Genomic DNA, 20,388 nt, shown 5'->3' on the forward strand with positions numbered 1-20,388 from the left:
TGAGGCTAGAGCATGAGATTCGTTCTCTCACTAAGCGTGTGCATCTGCCGCAGTTGTCGTGCCCTCCCCGCTACAGCCTTAGTCGTAGTGCTATTACATGCCGCCTAAATAGAGTGCACAGCGGAACGCTATAGCGTCGAGGTACCTAAGACTGTGCCTGTATTACGGCATCCCTCGCATCACCCCTCGAACTCTGCCTGCTCAGCCCGCCCCTCACTGACGCCTAACAATGCCGATGTAGGCAATTCGCACTCATTCACTACGGCCTTGCATCAAGTGCGGGACAGTGGGAGGAGCTGCACCACCACGCCTATTACGCAAAGGCCCACTTGCTTCCACTGCTCAACCTGACGTTTGTCAACCAGCATCTCTTTTTTTTCTCTCTCCCAACAACCGTCTTCTCTCCACCTCTCCGCCCGTATCTTCACGACAGAAACATCTGCAGATCGTATTCGAAGCCTTGATCTGTGCTGCTGTGTTTCTTTATTTTCTGCGATACCCCTCCCCGCTGCCCGCCTGGACTCTTGGAACCGCTGTTCGGGGACGACTGCACTCGCCCTACAACTCGTTTTCAAGCTCACGCAGCAGCTCCTTCTATCCCGTCCTCTCCCTCTCCCACCACGTCGCCCCTGGATATCTTTAGACTTCTGGGTGCCCGAGCTCGGTGTTTCGCCTCTAGTAGCTGCGCATCGACCTCGTTTGCAACAGACGTCGACATCAGCGAGCCCTGGCCGTGTCACTAGCCCTGGCAGCCTTGCCGCGAAGCAATACATATATACATCTCGATACTTGAAACGGCCCCCCCGCGGTTCAGCCTCAGCCCAGCCCAGCCACCACTGTTCCCAACACAAAGCCGTGTACGCGGCCTTTGCAGTGAATACTACTGGAACATATCACGACTTCACAAGTCGCGCTGTCGCGCCAGCGGATAGCCGGATCGAAGTGGAGGGGGAGTTGATACTTGTTTCTGCGGCTTTGCCGCTCCTGTTTTCACCATGGGCAAGATCACAAAGGCGATGCAGCCTAAGCATCGAGAAACTCTGGTAGGTCACATCGTGCTGGGACAGACAAAGCTAAAAACGAGTCGTGCTTTCCCACGCACCCACATGCGTTTTGCGAAGAGAATTATTGTGCTGACCCTATCTGCCTTTGATAGTCTCCATGGCTAAAGCTTTACGTCGAGTCTGCATCAACAGCCCCGTTGCCCCTCCTTCCGCAGCAGCTTGCTGATTTCCCGACGAGGTGGCCCTTCGGGCGCGGAGACCTATACCACTGGATTCCATTGTTAAACCGATTCGATAGCGTGCTCGAGTATTTCTGCAAGGTCTATAAATTGAATGAAGGCCCTCAACAGCGTGATTTTGGGTGCGATGTGCTGCTCAATCATGCAAAGGACTCGACATTCGAGGGCGAAAAGCAGTGGGAGCTGGCTGACCTCCTCCAGCTCAGCTTTCCCCCAGATGGTGACAGAGTGCTGATCGAAGCTGTTCTAAAGTTTACTCGTATGTTGCTAGAGCACTGCGGAAATCGCAGCATCTACGCCAGCAGTGCTCACCTCAACGACCTTCTCAACTGCACTCCCGCTTCTGTTCTCATTGCCACGCTCGAGGTCGGCTCTGAGTTAGCACAGAGATATCAGGCATCGGTTAAGCGGATAGGCAGTGCCTCCCGACACATCAGTGCCGCACTGCTTGCAAATCATTACAACATCGACCTGGACCGTGTCCAGCAGATTGCACTGCCGTTTGTCAAAACGCCCATCTTCACCCTTTCGGACCCCCCCTCGACTAGCACGCCTGCTGCTGCATCAAAGGGAAAGGATAAGGCGGCTGCAGGAGGCGGCAGTAGAAATGTAGCCACCATGCACGCCAATGATCTAGTCGCCATCACCACGTCTGATGACAACCGATGGAATGCTTGGGGTGATGTCAAGGTTTTCTACTACCCTCAAGAAACCACCTCATTGCAGCATGACGTTCCAGCAGAGACGGGGCGGTCGAATCTACCCTCGACTCCCACTCCGCTACGCCGAAGCACAACGATGAATGTTCAGCACACTCCGAGGGCTCGAAATGTTACTGCTGGCGAGGAACCATCCCCTCTTGGGCCGCGAACTTCGGGATTTGCGGATGACCATTCTTCGTCTGGCCAAAAGGCGTTTGAGTTGCCCCAATCCGTCGTTGCCTCCCACTCGATCTATGAACTCGTTACCAGATGCCCCGATGATATGCCCCAAGCGGCCAAATATGAGGCGTTTCATCGCTTGAGAGTAGCCAAGGCTCTCATCAGTTCCCAGGACTCAAGACAGCAAATTCTAGCAACCCGGTTGCTGGCGATAACCAATCTGGCGTACATACATTCCGAGTCTAACTTCGTTGAGAAAGTCCTTCGTCAAGATATTGACGAAACCCGTCGATTCCAGCTTGTGTATCAGCTTGCTGAGCTGATCCATCCATCCACCGATGGTGCAATCGACGTCCCTTTGAGGCTGCAGACCATTGCCCTTGCGCTCCTCGAAGCGGTATCGAGCTTTCACGCTCGATGTCAAGATGTCTTGTCGGCCCTGAATGCGAATGTTAATCACGGAATACTTCTTTACGTCATCAGAAAAGCGGTTGCTGGAATGACTGACACCAATGCCGGAGACGACAGTGATAAAATGAATGAGATCGATGAATGGCGGAACAATCTCTTTTCGCTTACCTTGCACTTGTCTATGGCCACTCGTGTGGGCAGTGAAATGGTCTCGGCTGGCTTAATGGATATCCTTGTCGAAATTCTTAATATTCGGTCCATCATTGCTCAGCGCCATCATTCGATGGTTCTTGCCTTCCTAGATGGTTTAATCTGGACCTATCCGAATGCATTTACTGCGTTTTTCAATGCCGATGGATTGGATGCCGTTGCCAAGCTGATTGTTGATACCATTGGTGAAGCTCGCAGCTTGCTTCAAGCATCCAAGGGCATCAAGCCAGACCAACAATCCAGTGCTGTTGACTACGAGATTCCTTACTACCAACAACAGACGCTCAAATGGATCCTGAAATTTGTTCACCACATCATGTCCAATTCGTATAGCTATAGTGGCAATACGGACCGGCTCCTGCGAAATCTTGCCGAGAAGTCTGACTTGTTGGCTAATTTGAGGGACATCATAAACGACAAGAAGAGCTTCGGCTCGGTTGTCTGGACAAATTCGGTTACCATCCTCAGTGATTTTATCAATAATGATCCAACGAGCTTCGCTGCTATTTCCGAATCAGGTATGATCAAGACGTACCTTGAAGCCATTACTGGACGGCCTATTCCCGAAAGTTATACCGCACGGCTTAATCGACGTGTGGCAGCTGAAGGCGGGGAGCCTGGTACTGCGGATGTCTCTGTCTCCGCAATAACATCAATCACTGATCTCGATAGCCGGCCACACCCTCCCACGGACGAGACCGCTCGACAGTCGTTTGGCCGGCCGGTTGCAACAGGCATCCTGGCATCTTCTGATGCTATCAATGTTGTCCCTCAAGTTCTAAACTCCATCTCTCTCAACAACGCGGGCATGCATTTAGTGGTCGCCTCTCGAGCGATCGAGAGCTTCTTGGAAGTCTTTGAGAGTCCGGCGCATGTGAAATGCATGGAGACAGATGCTGAGCTCGCAAGTAACGTTGGCGCTAGTTTTGACGAGCTTGCGCGACATCATCCGCCCTTGAGGAAAGCGATAGCTAACGCAGTGATTGACATGGTCGCCCGAGTACGCATGCTAGGCATCGAGAAGGCTCGACTCGCAGGCTGGGGAGTTAAAATGCTCCCTATTGGCAACCTTCAAATCGCAGCTGAATCAACTGCAGCAGCCGGCGCATCTAAATCACTGCAAGAATCCGACGTGGACATGTCTGAAACTGCCGTGTCTCAGGGCCTGGAAGCCGACAAGCGTGCCGAAACTGAACGGGAATCTCCCTACGAGTCATATACGCCTTATATTTATGCTCTCTCCACCTTCCTAACCACATACCTGTCCAACAATGTGTTGAAGAATAGCTTTGTCGATAGGGGTGGCATTGAGTTTCTTCTTGACATGTGCCAATCCCCTAGCCTTACGGCTGGGTACGGCGATTCCATGGCATCTCGAGTCCTTAACCAAGTCGTCTCTCAACTCATTGAACACGGTGCTGCCCAAGGCTTAACGTCTCTGCTCTACCGGGCTCAGCGTGCCATTGACGTGCTGGAACCATTATCAACGAAGACGGAGGCAGTCCCTCCTTATTTTGCGCCCTTCCTGGCGCCTGATTTAGGTATTGAATACACCAGCGCCGAGGCGGCCACTATAATTGCAACAGGGACAGATATTGTCAAAGCCCTACTCAACGCCCAGACTTTTATCAAAATCATATCTGATTGTTTCGCTTCCTCGAGATCAAACTCACTTCAGTTCTACCCCATCAATGTCTACGACTATTATCAAAAACTGGTAACCTCGATCGGACCACTGTTACGTGGAGTCTTAGCAGAAGAAGCGGGTGAACTTACGGCTGTCCCCCAGCATTGGTCTTTGAGACGTCAGTCGCCACCGACGGAAGGCGGCAACAGAGGCAGCGGTGCCGATGCTGAAGCCGACGATACCTCATTGCCCGACGTTCTCGGCGGTACGGATGGTTGGAGACCTAACGATGGAGCTGATAACTCTACGGCTGCCCGTCCGACGGAGCAGGAGCAAGCCAGCCCTAGATTTCAAAACTACGAAACGCTTCGAATCCTGCTACACCCAATGATTCCTACGTCATTCCCTCTTTTCCAGACTATAGGCAAGGCGTTGCTACCCAGGCGTGAGTCGAATCACGGTGACCCGTACCACCGACCACGCCATTTGGAGATTGCAAGGGCGCTTGCTGATACGGTTCTCGACCACCTTGGACCATCTGTGGCAACCCCAGAGCCAACATCTAAAGATTTCCACTATTGGATCATCATGCTACACACTATCCACGAGATGTTGATTGACCACCGTGAGTTTTCTTTTCTAATTCCCTCTTCATACTGGTCTCATGCTAACATTTGATCAATAGCTTCAGCTCGTCAAACTGACCGCTCGAACGTGCAAATTATCATGCCTGTTCTTCTCGCATTCAAGGAACGCCATGGAATTAGCGTACTCAATTCCATGCTTCGTGTTTTCGCAAAGACAGTAAAGAGTTCTAGCGCAGCTACTGCCGACGAGTCTTCAAAGGTCAAGGTTGCCGCTTTTGGTTTGAAGAAGATACTAGACTTGTACTTCATTTTAGTCAACGGGAAGTACATCGCCGACACGCATAGTTTCTTCAACCTTCAGCGACAAACAGATCGATCACAGGTTGTCCCAAATATCCACAGTCAAATTACCGTCGAATTCAGGGCGCTCATACTCCCCGTTGTAATGGAGCTTTGGGATTCTGAGTTTGTGGAGCGAGTTCCAGATCAGACTGTGAAACGACTTGTGGACATTCTGAAGATGGTGTCGCTGGGTGAGAATGAACTGCTGGTAATGCCAAAGGATAAGGTAAGCCATTCTCCCTACATTCTCATGTCAAAGTTTAATCGAGGCTCATTGTTCTAGGTTCCTTTTATGCTTCTCAATTATTCAGACGCGAGATTTAACTGGCGCGCCGTCAGAGTTCTTGTTCGTCAGCTTGCTGACGACTATGATGAAGATTTGGCACAGGAGGCTGTGTATCGTACCCTTGGCAACGTTGTTACCGCCCCGGCATACTGTACTGCACACGAGTCAGAGATAGCAGGCGCTCGAAACCCTGTGCCTCCTGAAGATGCACCAGATGCCGCGTCTTTGGCAGAAGGGGCTACACCAACGACTACTAGCCGAGATCCCAGTGGCACTCGTGCACCAGACCCGGAGGCAATGTCACTGGATACATCCCCCGATACATCCGCAGAAACCTTGGATGATCTGATCTCTCGCCTTCCCGAGAACAATGAACTGGCGGGTGAGAGCAGCGCTGATACGGCACCAAAGGTTGCGGAACCCGCCCCCCCTAGCGGAGAAGAAAACTCAGCAACTACTCAATATACCGCAGCCGTTTTCAACTCACTCAAGGTAGACCTTGACAATCAGCGATCAAAGCTACGAGAAAATCTGATTGATCAGTGCCTTGACGTCATTCGCGCCCATCCAGATACGGCGATTGAGGTGTCCGAGCTTATCACCACTGTTGTTCTGCGACATCAAAATGCCGATGCGCACGAAGAAGTTGGATCTACGCTTACGTATGCCCTGGCATCTCTTGCTCTGGATGAAGACGAGAAAAAGCGTAATGGAAAGTGCATCGCTGCATATGCCCATCTACTTGCGCTCTTGCTGCAAGATGAGATGTTTTTTAGCCGAAACATTGACACTTTGCGTGATAAGATTGGTGACTATATAGCGTTTCTCAAAGTCCCGCCATCTACGCCGACTGAGGAGCTACCCCCTTGGATCCCTTTTATACTGCTCGTACTAGAGACGTTGCTGAACCACGATGAGAAACCGGTTGCTGTTCAATGGAAGGCGCCCAAGTCTCTAGATGAGACCGTTTCGGAGCCCATCATCCAGCTTAGAACGCCTTTGCTTGATGACCAGCAACGATCCAATGTCCTGGAGTCCCTACTGGATTTACTCCCCCGTATAGGGAAGGAGGAGATGCTGGCGACTGCTATTCTGCGGGTTCTTATCATCCTTACTCGTAGGCGTCCGCTGGCGAAGCAAGTTGGTGAGAAGAAGAATCTTCAGAGACTCTTCCTCATGGCTAAGCAAATGTCTGGTTCGGGATCTGAACGTCTTAGGCAGACCAGGCTGACTGCTCATCTCATTACTATCCTCCGCCACATTGTTGAGGATGAAGACGTTATCAAGCAAATAATGAGAGCAGAAATCAAGTCGGACCTTCCCAACCTTCAACGTACTCAGCGCGGCCATTTGGATGTCTCCACCTACCTTAGGGCGATGGCACCTGTTGCTCTTCGTGCGCCTGATCTCTTTGTTGAAGTAACCAACGAGCTGCTTCGGTTCTCACGCTGGAATGCGCCCACAACCGAAGGTTCCCGATCCCAAGCCCTGGTTTGGAAGGAACAAGAAGAAGGGAATGCGAATGTTACTCAAACAGACTCTGAGGAGGTTCAGAAAGATGATGTCAAGCAGTCGACTGAGTCAGGAGATAAGGAAATGCCAGACGCGCATAAGTCACATCATGATAGCAAACGCCCGGTGGTCGAAAATCCGGACGGAGTCATCCATTTCCTTCTTTGCGAGTTGGTCAATTATCGAGAGGTTGAAGACAAGGAGGTACCAACGGTCAGCAAAGAAGGGAAAGTAGAGAGCGAGTCAACAGTCAGTGCTGAAATCCTGGATACCTCTTCTGTCGATGGCGTGGCTGTCGATGGTAAGGACAAGAAACCACAAAAGCCTACGTTCAAATCAGAAGAACACCCCATCTTCGTGTATAGATGCTTTTTGCTTAGCTGCTTAGCTGAGCTCCTGCAAAGCTACACTAGAACAAAGGTGGAATTCATTAACTTCAAACGTAGTGCTCCTCCTCTAACTACCAACACTCCTGTCAAACCGAGGTCAAGCATTCTCAATTACCTGATATACGACTTGCTGTGCCAGAGCAACCTGAGCGGCACGTCGGACAATATTGCATCCAAGAAGAAGGCGGCAACTTCATCGCAGACTCAAAAAGTTTTGGTTGCGTTGGTTTCGAAAACCAATGAGAAAGTGTTCGAACGCAAGCAAGAAAAATACGCATATGACGACGAGCCAGATCTGCTTTTCGTTCGCAAATTTGTTCTCGACACTATATTGAAGGCGTATGAGAAGGCACCACTTACCGATGAACCACTAGAGGTTCGCTATGCTAGGATGCAGTGCCTAGCTGAGCTGATGAACCACATGATCGGAGAGAAAGATAAAGAGCAAAACTCTGGGTCTCGCAATGCCGATAATATTCAGACAAGATCCCAAGCGCAGCTGCGGCGGCTCATGTACGAGAAGGGCTACCTGGATAAGCTTACATCGTCCATTGCCGAGATTAACCTAAATTTTCCGGGAGTCAAGCGGGCGATTAAGTATATTCTGCGTGTGCTTCGAGTTTTGACCGATACTGCGAAAGAACTCAGTCATTCGAATATCTTGGTATCCGACTCACAGGCTGACCAAAGCGACGAGGATTTTGCATCTACTTCATCCCTGTCAGACCTAGATGAGGGTCGGGAGGAGACTCCCGACTTATACAGAAACTCCGCTCTCGGCATGCTTGAACCTCGTGGGGAGGATGATGAATCCGAATCCGAGGAAGCAGATGACGACGACGAGGATATGTACGGGGATGAATACGATGACGATGAGATGGATTACGGTGACGAGGGTATGTCGGATGATGAAGACAACATCAGCGACGAAGATGAAGAGCTTGGTGAAATGGGAGAAATTGAGGGACTCCACGGTGAACCTGGAGTGGTTGAAGTCATCATGGACGACGACGATGACGATGACGACGATGACGAAGATGGCAGTGAGGACGATGATGATGACGAAGTCGACTCTGCTGACATGGAAGATGTTGAAGATCGAGTTGAAATTGTCGATGAGGATGGTAACCCCATCGAAGACGACGGAGAATCGGGATGGGAGAGCGAGACCAGCGCCGAAGAAGATGAAGAGCCAGAGGTTGACGATATTGACTACGAGGCTGAAGGCCAAGACGAACACGAGGCTCACCTACACGGGTTGGGCCCTGTGGACCTCCTGGATAATATGGCAAGAGCCATCATGAGTGGTGACCAGGATTACGAACCGGAAATAATGGAGGCGTTGGACGAGCATTATATGGATGATGGTCACGAGGAAGGAGGTGAGTAATAACCCCCCCACTGGATACTCCTCTGCTTTTTTGCACCTAAAGTGATGCCGTGTTGCTAATGCACTTTTCTCTTCCTCGAAACAGATGACGACGAAGAAGAGGATATTGAGGATGAAGAATACATCTATGATGACGATTATCCACGTAAGTGGACTATCTCATGCCTGTATAAGGATACCGTCTAACTTGCAAATAGTAAACGAGACACTGCCGCCAATGCCAGCTCTTGGGTGGGATGGATTTACACCAGAAGTTGATGATAGACATCGCCAACTCTTCTTGCTTGACAATAACAGACGACCAGTCTTTGCACGAATGGGCGACCGCAACCCTTTCCCTCCCCGGTTTATGGCTGGGTCGAATCGGGAGCTTAGTGGTGAGTTTGAGAGTCTTTCGATACTGCTTACTAGTACATATACTAACGTATTCCGCAATAAAAGATTTCCGGAGCTACTTCTCTCGCAGCCATCGTAATAATGGACAACAGTCCAACGCAGATGATGGCATTAACCCGCTACTTCGTCGCAGCGACCAGGCTCAAGAAAATCAGCCGCGACCCGGTCAATCGAATTCAATTGGCCTTCGCTTCCCAGAGGGCTTCTTGGGGCCAGGCAGACACATGATCGATGGCCCGATGGGCTTCTTGGGAGAGCTCATGGAATTCTTGCCAATCATGGGGCGTAATGGAAACCACAACCCACATGCATTCCACGTGCATATCACTGGTCCCGGTGGCACTCGAAGCGCGGATCTTGGACCTATCCGTAGCCTTAGAAACGATCAGCGCCGGGATGCTGCTGCTCAGGAGCCCCATCAAGCAGTCGCTTTCACCCCTGAATCAACCTTGGATCGTTATCAAGAGGAGGCCAGGATGATCTTTGGTGGTAACCCTGCCGTGGAAGCTGCCCGACTCAGCAACGCCATTATTGCGCAACTGACTCCTGCAGCGATGGAGCTGGAGAGGAAACTGAAGGCAGAGGAAGAAGAGAATCAAAAGCGTCAAGAGGAAGCTCGGAAGAAGCGGGAAGAAGAAGAGCGTGTGGCTAGAGAAGCCAGAGAAGCTGAGGAGAGAGCAGAAAGAGAAAGAAAAGAGGCTGAGGAACGCGAAGCTGCTGCAAGACTCGCTGCTGAAGCTGCCGAAGCCGCCGCTCTTGCTGCCAGTCAAAACACCGAATCACAGTCCGGCGAAGAGAATCGCAACCAAGGCAGTGGAGCCATGGAAGGAGTTGAATCGACCGAGTCTGGAGACGCCACAGCGAATGATGGCACAGATAACACAGCGAGAGCCAATCTTCCAAGAGTGACAACTATCATCAGAGGCGAGGAAGTCGATGTCACCGAATTGGGCATAGATCCAGATTACTTGGCGGCTCTTCCTGAGGAGTTCCGAGAGGAAGTCATTGCTCAAACAGTAAGTGAGAGGCGATCTCAAGCCCGCGAGGAGGCTGCATCAGGGGAAACGACCGAAGTGTTCCAAGAATTTCTTGATGCTCTGCCGGAGGAGCTACGATTGGAAATTGCGCAACAAGAGAGGCAAGAACAGCGTCGTCGTCACCGGGAAGATAGTCGTCGTCAAGCAGCCGCTGATGGCCAAGAGGCAATTCCCACAGAGATGGACCCAGCTAGCATTCTACTCACATTCCCGCCGGAACTTCGCGAACAAGCACTTATCGACCAGGGTGAAGACATTATGGGTCAACTTCCTCCAGACATGGCTGCCCAGGTGCGAGCACTCACCCAAAATCGTCCACCAGTGGTTCATCAGCAACGAGGTATGCGGCCAATCGTTCTTCCTGGTAGAACCTCCCTTAGCGCAGCTAGAGCCGCAATGCAAGGCTCTCCAGATGAACAAGGGGAGAACAAGAATCAACGGAGGGCTGTTGTGCAGATGCTCGATAAAGCCGGTGTAGCCACCTTGGTACGTCTGATGTTTATTGCGCAACAAGGCTCTATCCGAAACTACCTCTTTAGCGTATTTGCAGATGTATGCGAAAACCGACAGACTCGTCTGGAGGTTATCAGCACCATCCTGCAAATTCTCCAGGATGGCAGCACAGACATGAATGCCGTTGAGCGAAGTTTTGGTCAGCTCTCACTTAAAGCTAGAAAGCAGAGAGACAAGGACAAAGATGCCGATCAGAAAAACCCACAGGGCCTTAAGAGAACCTTGACTACCATTGGCAGCCTGACCACCTCTGGCCAGACAAATTCTGAGACATCCCCATTGTTGATTGTGCAGCAATGCCTAGATCTCCTTGTCGACCTATGCACCAAAAACCCTCACATTCCTTGGCTCTTCTTGACAGAACACGAGTCCGTGGGGTCTTCTCTCAAGAGGAGTCTCAGCCGTAGAGGAAAGGGCAAAGACGTGAAGGCGCATAAATATGCCATCAACTCCCTTTTGACCCTGTTGGATCGCGAGCTTGTAACGGAAAGCTCGCTTGTTATGACACACCTTGCAGACCTGCTGAACCGAGTCACTCTTCCTCTTCAAAACTTGGAACGCCGACGCAAGGAGACGCAAGATGAAGACGCATCGGCTTCAAAGGCAAACGAAGCGGAAGGCCAGGCTCCTGTTACGGATGCGAACGAGGCAGACCAACAAAATAGCAACGACCAGACAGCAGATGGCGAGGCAGCATCCGCGCCGGCGGCATCTTCCGAGCAACAAAAGACCGCTGGATCTGAGGATTCAAAGGAGCAATCGAAGAGCACACAGCAGAAGCGTGCCCGTCAACTGCAGCCCCCGGTTATTCCACCTCAGAATCTCACCCTCGTGGTTAGGGTATTCGTTGCCAGAGAATGTAGCTCAAAGACGTTTCAGAACACCATCTCTACTATCAAGAATTTGTCAGCCATACCTGGGGCCAAGACCATCTTTGGACAGGAGTTGGTTAGCCAGGCTCGCTTGCTCAGCAGCAACATTGTATCTGATCTGGATGATTTGCTTCCTCACATTGACGCGGCTACGTCTGGTACCGAAATCCAAGGGGTCGCCCTCGCCAAGTTCTCACCTGGAGCTTCAGAGCAGAACAAGCTTCTCAGAGTTCTCACCGCACTTGACCATCTATTCGATGGAAAGAAGAAGACAGACGAGGTTGAGGAGGGTGGGCCCAACGAAAACGAGAAGCAAGACCTTGTTACCTCGCTCTATCACAATTCGACATTCTCTACGATGTGGGAGAAGCTGAGCGCTTGCCTTAGTGCCATTCGACAACGGGAAAACATGCTCAATGTCGCAACAATACTGCTTCCGTTGATTGAATCTCTAATGGTGGTATGCAAAAACACCACGACGAACGATGACCTCTCACACAGCCAAATTGTCAAGGACATGCTGTTGTCTAGCCCACAGCCAGAATCTCGTACGGCGAATCTCTTCTTCACCTTTACAGAAGACCACCGACGTATTCTTAATGAACTCGTGCGACACAACCCAAAGCTCATGTCTGGCACCTTTGCCTTGCTCGTCAAGAACCCCAAAGTTTTGGAGTTTGACAACAAGCGTAATTATTTCAACAGAAGCGTTCACTCGCGGAGCGGCCAGAACCAGAGCCGTCCATCATACCCGCCGCTACAGATTTCAGTTCGCCGAGAGCACGTATTCCACGACTCATTCAAATGGCTTTGCTTCAAGTCAGGCGATGAGATGAAATATGGCAAGCTCAACATAAGGTTTAACGGTGAAGAGGGTGTGGACGCTGGCGGTGTGACACGCGAGTGGTTCCAGGTTCTCGCCCGGCAGATGTTCGATCCCAACTATGCTCTATTCATTCCAGTTTCGTCTGATCGTACAACTTTCCATCCAAACAAGCTGAGCGGCATTAATGACGAGCATTTGAGGTTCTTCAGCTTCATCGGTCGCATCATTGGCAAAGCCTTGTATGAAGGGCGCCTCCTTGACTGTTTTTTTAGTCGTGCTGTTTACAAGCGCATTCTTGGAAAATCTGTGTCTGTCAAGGATATGGAATCGTTTGACCCAGATTACTACAAATCTCTTTGCTGGATGCTGGAAAACGACATCACCGACATCATTACGGAGACATTTTCTGTCGAAGACGATGAGTTCGGCGTCACCAAGATTGTTGATCTTGTCCCCAACGGCAGAGAGATCGCGGTAACTGAAGAGAACAAGCACGAATATGTGCGTGTTGTGGTTGAGCATAAACTCCTATCCTCGGTAAAGGATCAAATGGAGAATTTCTTGAGTGGTAAGTCATCATTTCGTTGCCATTCCGCAGCCTTGGCTACGCCGTTGAATGTCATTTCTAACTCTCTCGTCAGGTTTCCACGACATTATTCCTGCAGAGCTAATCTCAATCTTTAACGAGCAAGAGTTGGAACTCTTGATCTCTGGCCTTCCGGATATCGACATTGACGACTGGAAAGCCAATACTGAGTACCACAACTACAGCCCTTCCTCTCCACAGATTCAGTGGTTCTGGAGAGCAGTCAGATCATTCGACAAAGAAGAACTAGCCAAGTTGCTGCAGTTTGTCACTGGTACAAGCAAGGTCCCTCTCAACGGATTCAAGGAACTTGAAGGAATGAACGGAGTAAATCGATTCAATATCCACCGTGACTACGGAAACAAGGATCGCCTTCCATCTACGCACACCTGCTTTAACCGTATGTTTTATATCTCTCTCCCACATCAATATTTGTCCACCAAACTTGAAAAAGTCTTGTACTGACATTTCCTGATAGAACTTGATCTCCCCGAGTATGATAGCTACGACATACTTCGCTCGCAAATCATTAAAGCAATCACACAGGGCAGCGATTATTTCGGCTTCGCCTAATGGTGATATAGGATATGGTGTGATTTTACAGAATGGTGGCCGATGCATGGCATTGGCACTTGAGTGGCCGAGAGGAGTATCCTTGGCATTTTATGATTGTTTGTAGTATATAGCTCTTTCAGAGCTCATGACGGAGATTCAGAGCTCATGACGGAGACACGAAAGAACAAAAAAAAAAAGGAGAGAAAAGAGAGAAGAAAAAAAGGGACAAGGCTCCTTCGGAACTTTCGCCTTGCTAGAGAGAAGTGCAGATCCCTCTGGCACTAGCGAGAGATTTCGACGTGGGCTGGAATGGAAAGCAAGGCTTTTGTTTGGTAGGGTGGTTAAAAGACATTGCTTTCAAGTAGATTAGGAGGACTACATAGGCTTAGAAATGGGCAAATAAAATAGGCTATTCATGAAACTATCCCCAGCGATCTTGAGTAAATAAATGTTCATAATTTGGCCATTTGACTGTGAGCAAGTTTGTTTGTAGACTGCAATGACCTCATGGTGAGTACTTCGTAATAATTGATACTAGTACATTATCCATCAAAGATGCACAATGTAGATGTACGACTACGTGTGGGCTCCAACATTTAAGCAACTACAACTCCACAGCTGAAGATGGAGCAAAGACACGAGAAATTATCAAGAATGGCGTCATGAATGCATTTTGAAATATGTCGATATGTTTCTAATACATTCATAACAGGTGGGCCCAAAATTAAGCCCGAGAGATCCTCACTCCCAATGCATGCAAACCACAGGACTAAGGTATGATGATTCCCCTTTTTTTCTCTTTCATTATAAAAAAACGCCGAACCCTTATTTGTGCATGGAGCTTGCTCGTCGCTTGCGGGCATCGGCCTTGTGGGCCTTGGCCTCGGCGACACGCTTGGCCAGGATCTGGGCATACTCGTTCTATTATGAAAATGATTAGCATTATGAATTGAAAAGGAAAAAAAAAAGAGGGTTTCGCGGAGAATACTCACGGCCTCATCCTTGACCTTCTCGGCCTGGCGGCGCTTGAGAGCGAGACGGTGGCGCTTGTGCTGCAGACGCTGGGGGGTGACCAGTCTCTGGATCTTGGGAGCCTTGGTGTAGGCCTTCTTGCCCTCGCCCTTGGGCTGGACCTCTCGTCGGATGACGTACTTGCGGACCTATTTTTTTGCCCATGGTGATTAGTTCCATTGAATTCTTATAATTGTTTATTCGTTAACCTCGGCACCGGGCCAACTCCTTCTCGCCTTGAAAGGCGCGAAAGAGCTCGCCCAGTAGTCTTCTCACACTCTACCCGGACTGCCATTCCCTCCACCGCAGCTCCTGGTAGGCGATGACCGAGTATGGGTACAGGGTGAAACATACATCGTCATCCTTGGTGAGGTTGAAGAACTTGCGGATCTTGGTGGCGCGCTTGGGTCCGAGGCGCTTGGGCTGGACGACGTCGGTCAGGCCGGGGATGTCGGCATCACCCTGCTTGACGATGCTGAGGGCGAGGACGGACAGGTCCATGGCGACGATGCAGCCGCGGACGGACTTTCGCTTGCGCTCACCGGTTCGGCGGGGGCGGTAGCAGGAGTGGCCGTCGGCGAGCAGGAGGCGGACACGGCTGGGGTGCATGACACCCTGCTTCATGGGGAAACCCTGCTTGTCGTTTCCACCAGTGATGCGGAAGATGTAGCCCTTGAACTCGTCGCCGACGGAGTCACCGGGGACCTCAGCGCCCATCTATATCATCAAAAACATGTCAATTTGCGATCCTTGCGTTATAGGGTTGTGTTGACCCGGAAGATGCGAAACGGAAAGAAAAGGTTTTCGATATCGAGCGCGGGCGTTCTCTCGTCGATAACCAAATATTCCGTCCTGCTCGTTCCGTAAGGGAGGGAGAAGAATCTTGGGACGTACACGCTTCTCCATGAAGACGGCGAGCTTACGCTCATCCTCAATGTCGATGAGCTTCTGGCTGCCATTGGCAGGGTAAGAGATGTTCAACTGTCAAAGGGAAAAAACCCATGTTAGCGACGGACGCTGGTGGACGGGCTGATTCGACATGAAAGCAGAACAGATGGCGTGTGCAGCATCCGCAATGCCTGTCGAAACAGATGCGTTTCCGCATTGCGAGGTGGAAAGGACTGTTGTATCGTACCTTCATCTTGCCAGTGTTGTGGTGGTGCAAGTTTGGCTTGACCTGGCTCGCGTGAAGTCGGCTTTTGGTGTTGAAGGAATAGGTAGGGCAAAACTCGAAATTGGGGCGGGCAGAAAAAAACGAGAAAATGTTGTGTGCCTTCGCCTAGGGCTCCATTTTGGCGTGCGGAAAATTAGCCTGGCCAATCAGGGGCTCTTGTGCCGTTGGTGGGGCACGTACCTGTGGATGGGTTAGGCGATCTCCAGATCCAGTTTGGTTTGCTGTGTGGCTGGAGCATTACCAGCCTCTTTTGTGCTGGAGCTTGAATGTGGCGTCGATCCAATATCCTCTGTGAACTTGTGGGGCAGGATTCGCAGCGTTGATCTTGAGCTTGTCTTTGAGAGGTTGTCCAATCGTCTTCTCATTCATACATCACTATACTCACCGTTCAGCGTTTCATTTTTATTATTTCATTTTATTTAAATCTTAACAAACAATAATCCAAACATGTCGTCCTCCGCCTCAAAACTGTATCCTCCATCCAAGCAAGCTTCCACAACCACCAACCCCCTCCCAACCCTCCTCCAAACACCATCCGGCCTCGCCATCCTCGAACTCCAAGGAAGTATAAATCTCCCCCAAGATGCCCAAGGAGATGCTCTCAAAGACGTCGAGGTCGGAAGACTCGAGTTTCCAGAATATTCACCAGACGCCATCGGCTCAGCTTGGATGAAGCGAGTCCACATGTACATCGGCCAGCACCAGCGGCTAACGGGCGAAGTGAAGAAGCTCCCCAAGGCGCTCGCTGTGGTGAGGAAAAGGGAGAATAGGATGCTGCAGAGCTCTTCGGGGCCGTATATGGAGGAGGGAGATAATCTGGAGGTGCTTGATATTGTCAAGTACAAGCTCATATTTGCGAGTCGACCAGAACCTGTTGGAACAGCTCACGCCCCCGCTTCATGACGGATAGAAAAGAATCATCATGCCCTCTTATCCCTCACTTGGCAAACAAGCTGCCACCTTCATTATCCACACCAATGACGCCTTCATGGGCAAGTTACAATGAGATATGAAGAGTACATGTCTTGTGAATTCATGCTCATATTCATGGAGAGCTATGGCATAGTAATCATCATTTCCTATATACAAGAATGCTAAAGCATATCTCATCTGATGGAGCAGGAGAGCATTGTATACTCTAGACCACGATTTAAATATATGGCTAAAACGCTCTCCCAAAAGTCATTCACGCAGCAACACCCTCCAGCGGCTTCGTTCTCCCCAGCCCGTCTCTTCCATAATAATCCATAGGGTAAATGCCATCACCACCCTCTTCTTTGCCCCATCCCCCTCTCTTCCCCAGGGCCACAAGCGCCTCGTAAGGAGTCAGGAGCGGCCTGGGGAAAGCGTAACCCCAGTCGATGCTCAGACGCGGGCACGCAACCTGCACCCAACATTCGACGTCGCTCATCATGGCGAGCTTACCCGGGAAGATTTCGCTGAGAAGGAGGTCGACTTTGGGAATTCCGCGCTCGGCCAGCTCCCGCTCGATCAGGGCCAGCGTATGTGGGTTCCCCTGGCGACCAAGTGATCCCAGGATAAGGCCCCAGCGACGGGCTTTGCGGGCAGTCTGGATGGCTGAACGACGCACCGACTGCATCTCATCGTGGCCGTACGTCTCTCGCGTCAGCTTGCGCGAATACGGGTCGTAGCGGTAGGCGGGGATGGCAGGATTGTGGATCATGATGCTCTCGAGATGGAAGCGTCCGTCACCAAGGTACAAGATCAGGTCAATGCCGTCCTCATCCCGTAGACGAGGTGATGTGCACCCCAAGATCTCGCCCTTGCTGAGCGGCGCAATCTGTGGTACGACAACGCCGAAGCCGGCTGCCTCGAGGCCGCTCCGTATACCGTGGATGGTGGCGTTGAACTGGATAGTGCCGACAATCGCAATCGTCTTGCCGCTGGCAAAGTTTCTCTCCAGCGAGGCAACCAGATGCGCCGTGTCGATGCTGATGTCGACAAAGACGTACAGCGTCTTAATCTTGGTCACGTCCACGGGGATCAAACAGCTGTGCGCATAGTGCACCAGCAAATCGCAGCCCAGCGCCCGCGCAGTGTAGTCGTCGATGCAGCATGCGCCGTACGTCACATCGCCCATGATGAGCGTCTCGACGCCCGGGCAGAACTGCGTCACAATGTCCGAAATGGTCGTCGCAAACAGGAGCAGGCCTTCGGGCATCTGCAGCGCTACTTTGCGCGCGCCCGACTCTCGGATTCGGTGTATTGTCTTTGGGATTTCGAAGTTGTAGTTGGCCGGCAGCAGCGCTATGGCTTCCTTGAGGTTGGGATCTTCTGATATTTCGGGAGGGACTCTATTTAGCAGTCGTGGAGCTCGTCGAGGTTTGGCCGCTGCAAGATTGAATCATGTTAGAGAGCCGACGAAGCAAAAATGAGGCATGTCGATATTCCATAGGCGCAACATACTCTGAACCGCTCCGCTGCCTCCCTCCTCTGTTGTTCCCTTTGCTGCCGCCGCCTCATCTGCCGCTCTTCTTCCTACGAAGCGCCGCTTTGGCTGCCTTGTTGTCGGTGCCTCATCTTTTGTGGCCTCGTTATCTGCTTTATGAACTTCTAGTCGCGCTTCCTCAATGTCTGCTGCCGCGCCGAGGTCGACGAGCGCCCGGTCGTCTTCCATCTCCGGCTGTTTGTAATCCTCTCTCTTCCACTTTTTTTTTCTGTTGCCCCTCGCTGCCCCTCGTTTGCAGCTTGTTCAACGCTTTCCGTCTGCGGCTAAGTTGGTGATTCGAATTTGTATGCGAGGTAATATGTTTACTAGTGGTCTAGTAATTAAGATCTGTTTCAATTTGGAATTCGAGAATATATCGAGATTGGCGGTAGTTGTAACAGGCAAAAAGCTTTTACACTGGAGATCGATCACACATTCAAGGTGGGGTGATGATGGATCGCAAGCGGCCCCACAACGGACTTGTCAAAATGCTTCGCTTCTCTTACAGCAAATAGTACAAGACGGGATTAGAATCTGCGCTTTATCAAACCCCATAATTAGACTTATATTCTGCCTTCTGATTTCTCTTCTTCATACATCCAATGTCCTCTTGTCACACAAAAAGGGACATTCATTACTTGTCAATACTGAACTTGTAGCTTGCCTGGAGAACATACGGACCATCGTCCGGCCCCCAGATCTGCTTCCTCCCCCATTCAGGGTTATTAATACCGTCAATCCAGTCCTCCACCTCCAGAACCAGACACCCGTACGTGGGAATCGTCCTCGGGAAATGCTTGTTGTTATGCAGACCCTGCGTCTTCTTCAAGGCCATCGTGCCGTTTTGCCCGTTGCAGCTGTACACTTGGAAGGCTGTCTGATCCGAATAGACATCCAGGTGGATGCCTGACCAAGGCGAGGACAGACTTGCGACAGGGCCTTCGGTGCGCCAGTCAAATGGCCCCAGCGCCTCCCGGTTGACCAGGTAGCAGTTATCTGATGTCTCTATTAGTCCAATGCCTTTCCCATTTCCTTCTTCTTCTTCTTCTACTCATAATACGAAGGAGGATTGTTAGGATCCTTACCGTAGCCAGGGCAGTTGTTACCGCAGTTGTTTTTGATGCCGCTCTGCTCAAAGCCCTTGCCGATTTGCTTCGGCTGCGACCAAAAGTCATTCGCCGTGTCCTTCTTATTGGCCAAAATGTCGCCCGTCGGGATCAAGAAGCCGTCGACACCAACGCGCTGTCCACTATACGGAAGATGCAGCGTATGGTTCAGCGCCGTCTGGGTCTCATTGTTGGCAAAGCCATCCAGGTTCCAGTACGTGTGGCTGCTGAGCATGATGGGCGTCTTCTTGGTCGTCGCCAGCGCCACCATCTTCAAGTCCCACTGGTTCTCCTGCACCGTGTAGGTGATGTGCGACACCACCTCGCCCGGGAAGCCCTCCTTTCCATCTGGGTCGACTATGCTGAAGGTGATGCTCGTGGGAGTGTATGCGGAGACGGTGAAGTTGCGCCAGTCCCAGCCGTCGGGGCCTCCGTGCAGGGTATCTGTCCCCTGGGGCGCGTCCTTTGTGGGATTCTCATTCGGGATCGTGTGATACGTCTTGCCGTCAATGACAAAGGTGCTGTTCTTGATGCGGTTCGCATACCGGCCCGGCACACCGCCAAAGTGCGGGTGCTGCTTGTCAATGCCGTAGTACGTAGCATTGTCGAAGCCGCCGACGAGATCGCGCCGGATGCCGTAGCGGTCGTTGATGAACAGGTTTGAAATGGAGGCTCCATAGGGTATAAAGGACGCCTCGATGCCCTTTGCGCGAATCCAATACTTGCCATCCTTGTCTGGGCCTTTTCCAATCGTTGCGGCGCTGGCTGTAAGTGGAAGGGCAGCAGCCGCAGCCCAGACGGCCAGAGAGTTGCCCGTCAGCTTCATGATGAGCAATTCTTTCTCCTAGGTGATGACCAAAGACAATCAAGAGTAGCGCAGACTGTAGAGATGCACTCAGCCCCAGTGGAAAGCCAAACAAAGGGAGATGGCCGAGACATTGTCAGATCAGGAGGACCCATCCATGCATTAAGTACTCCAAAGTCG

General features: G+C 51.1%; 5 protein-coding genes across 5 annotated transcripts; 2 read left to right on the top strand and 3 right to left on the bottom strand.

The window, feature by feature from the left end:
- Positions 1-995: 995 nt before the first annotated feature.
- Positions 996-14,086, top strand: TRIVIDRAFT_87816 (uncharacterized protein; the record flags this gene model as incomplete). The annotated part of the gene is made up of 10 exons (XM_014095481.1): positions 996-1,043; positions 1,157-4,997; positions 5,058-5,527; positions 5,585-8,870; positions 8,964-9,023; positions 9,076-9,255; positions 9,320-10,675; positions 10,733-13,090; positions 13,164-13,508; positions 13,587-14,086. The coding sequence occupies 10 exons, from the start codon at positions 996-998 to the stop codon at positions 13,679-13,681; spliced, it is 12,039 nt and encodes a 4,012-aa protein (XP_013950956.1).
- A 224-nt stretch (positions 14,087-14,310) lies between these two features.
- Positions 14,311-15,876, bottom strand: TRIVIDRAFT_87813 (uncharacterized protein; the record flags this gene model as incomplete). Its single annotated transcript, XM_014095482.1, has 5 exons — positions 14,311-14,584; positions 14,656-14,823; positions 15,029-15,391; positions 15,569-15,655; positions 15,810-15,876. The coding sequence occupies 5 exons, from the start codon at positions 15,813-15,815 to the stop codon at positions 14,489-14,491; spliced, it is 720 nt and encodes a 239-aa protein (XP_013950957.1).
- Positions 15,877-16,295: 419 nt separating this feature from the next.
- On the top strand, positions 16,296-16,751 carry TRIVIDRAFT_40894 (uncharacterized protein; the record flags this gene model as incomplete). Its single annotated transcript, XM_014095483.1, has 1 exon — positions 16,296-16,751. The coding sequence occupies one exon, from the start codon at positions 16,296-16,298 to the stop codon at positions 16,749-16,751; it is 456 nt and encodes a 151-aa protein (XP_013950958.1).
- Positions 16,752-17,034: 283 nt separating this feature from the next.
- TRIVIDRAFT_80277 (uncharacterized protein) lies at positions 17,035-18,678 on the bottom strand (the record flags this gene model as incomplete). The annotated part of the gene is made up of 2 exons (XM_014095484.1): positions 17,035-18,200; positions 18,276-18,678. 2 exons carry the CDS (start codon positions 18,484-18,486, stop codon positions 17,035-17,037), a joined length of 1,377 nt encoding a protein of 458 aa, XP_013950959.1.
- Positions 18,679-18,834: 156 nt separating this feature from the next.
- TRIVIDRAFT_87809 (uncharacterized protein) lies at positions 18,835-20,315 on the bottom strand (the record flags this gene model as incomplete). The annotated part of the gene is made up of 2 exons (XM_014095485.1): positions 18,835-19,293; positions 19,383-20,315. 2 exons carry the CDS (start codon positions 20,227-20,229, stop codon positions 18,932-18,934), a joined length of 1,209 nt encoding a protein of 402 aa, XP_013950960.1.
- Positions 20,316-20,388: the final 73 nt, after the last annotated feature.

This window comes from Trichoderma virens (genome assembly GCF_000170995.1).
Source record: "Trichoderma virens Gv29-8 chromosome Unknown TRIVIscaffold_90, whole genome shotgun sequence".
Classification (NCBI taxonomy): domain Eukaryota; kingdom Fungi; phylum Ascomycota; class Sordariomycetes; order Hypocreales; family Hypocreaceae; genus Trichoderma; species Trichoderma virens.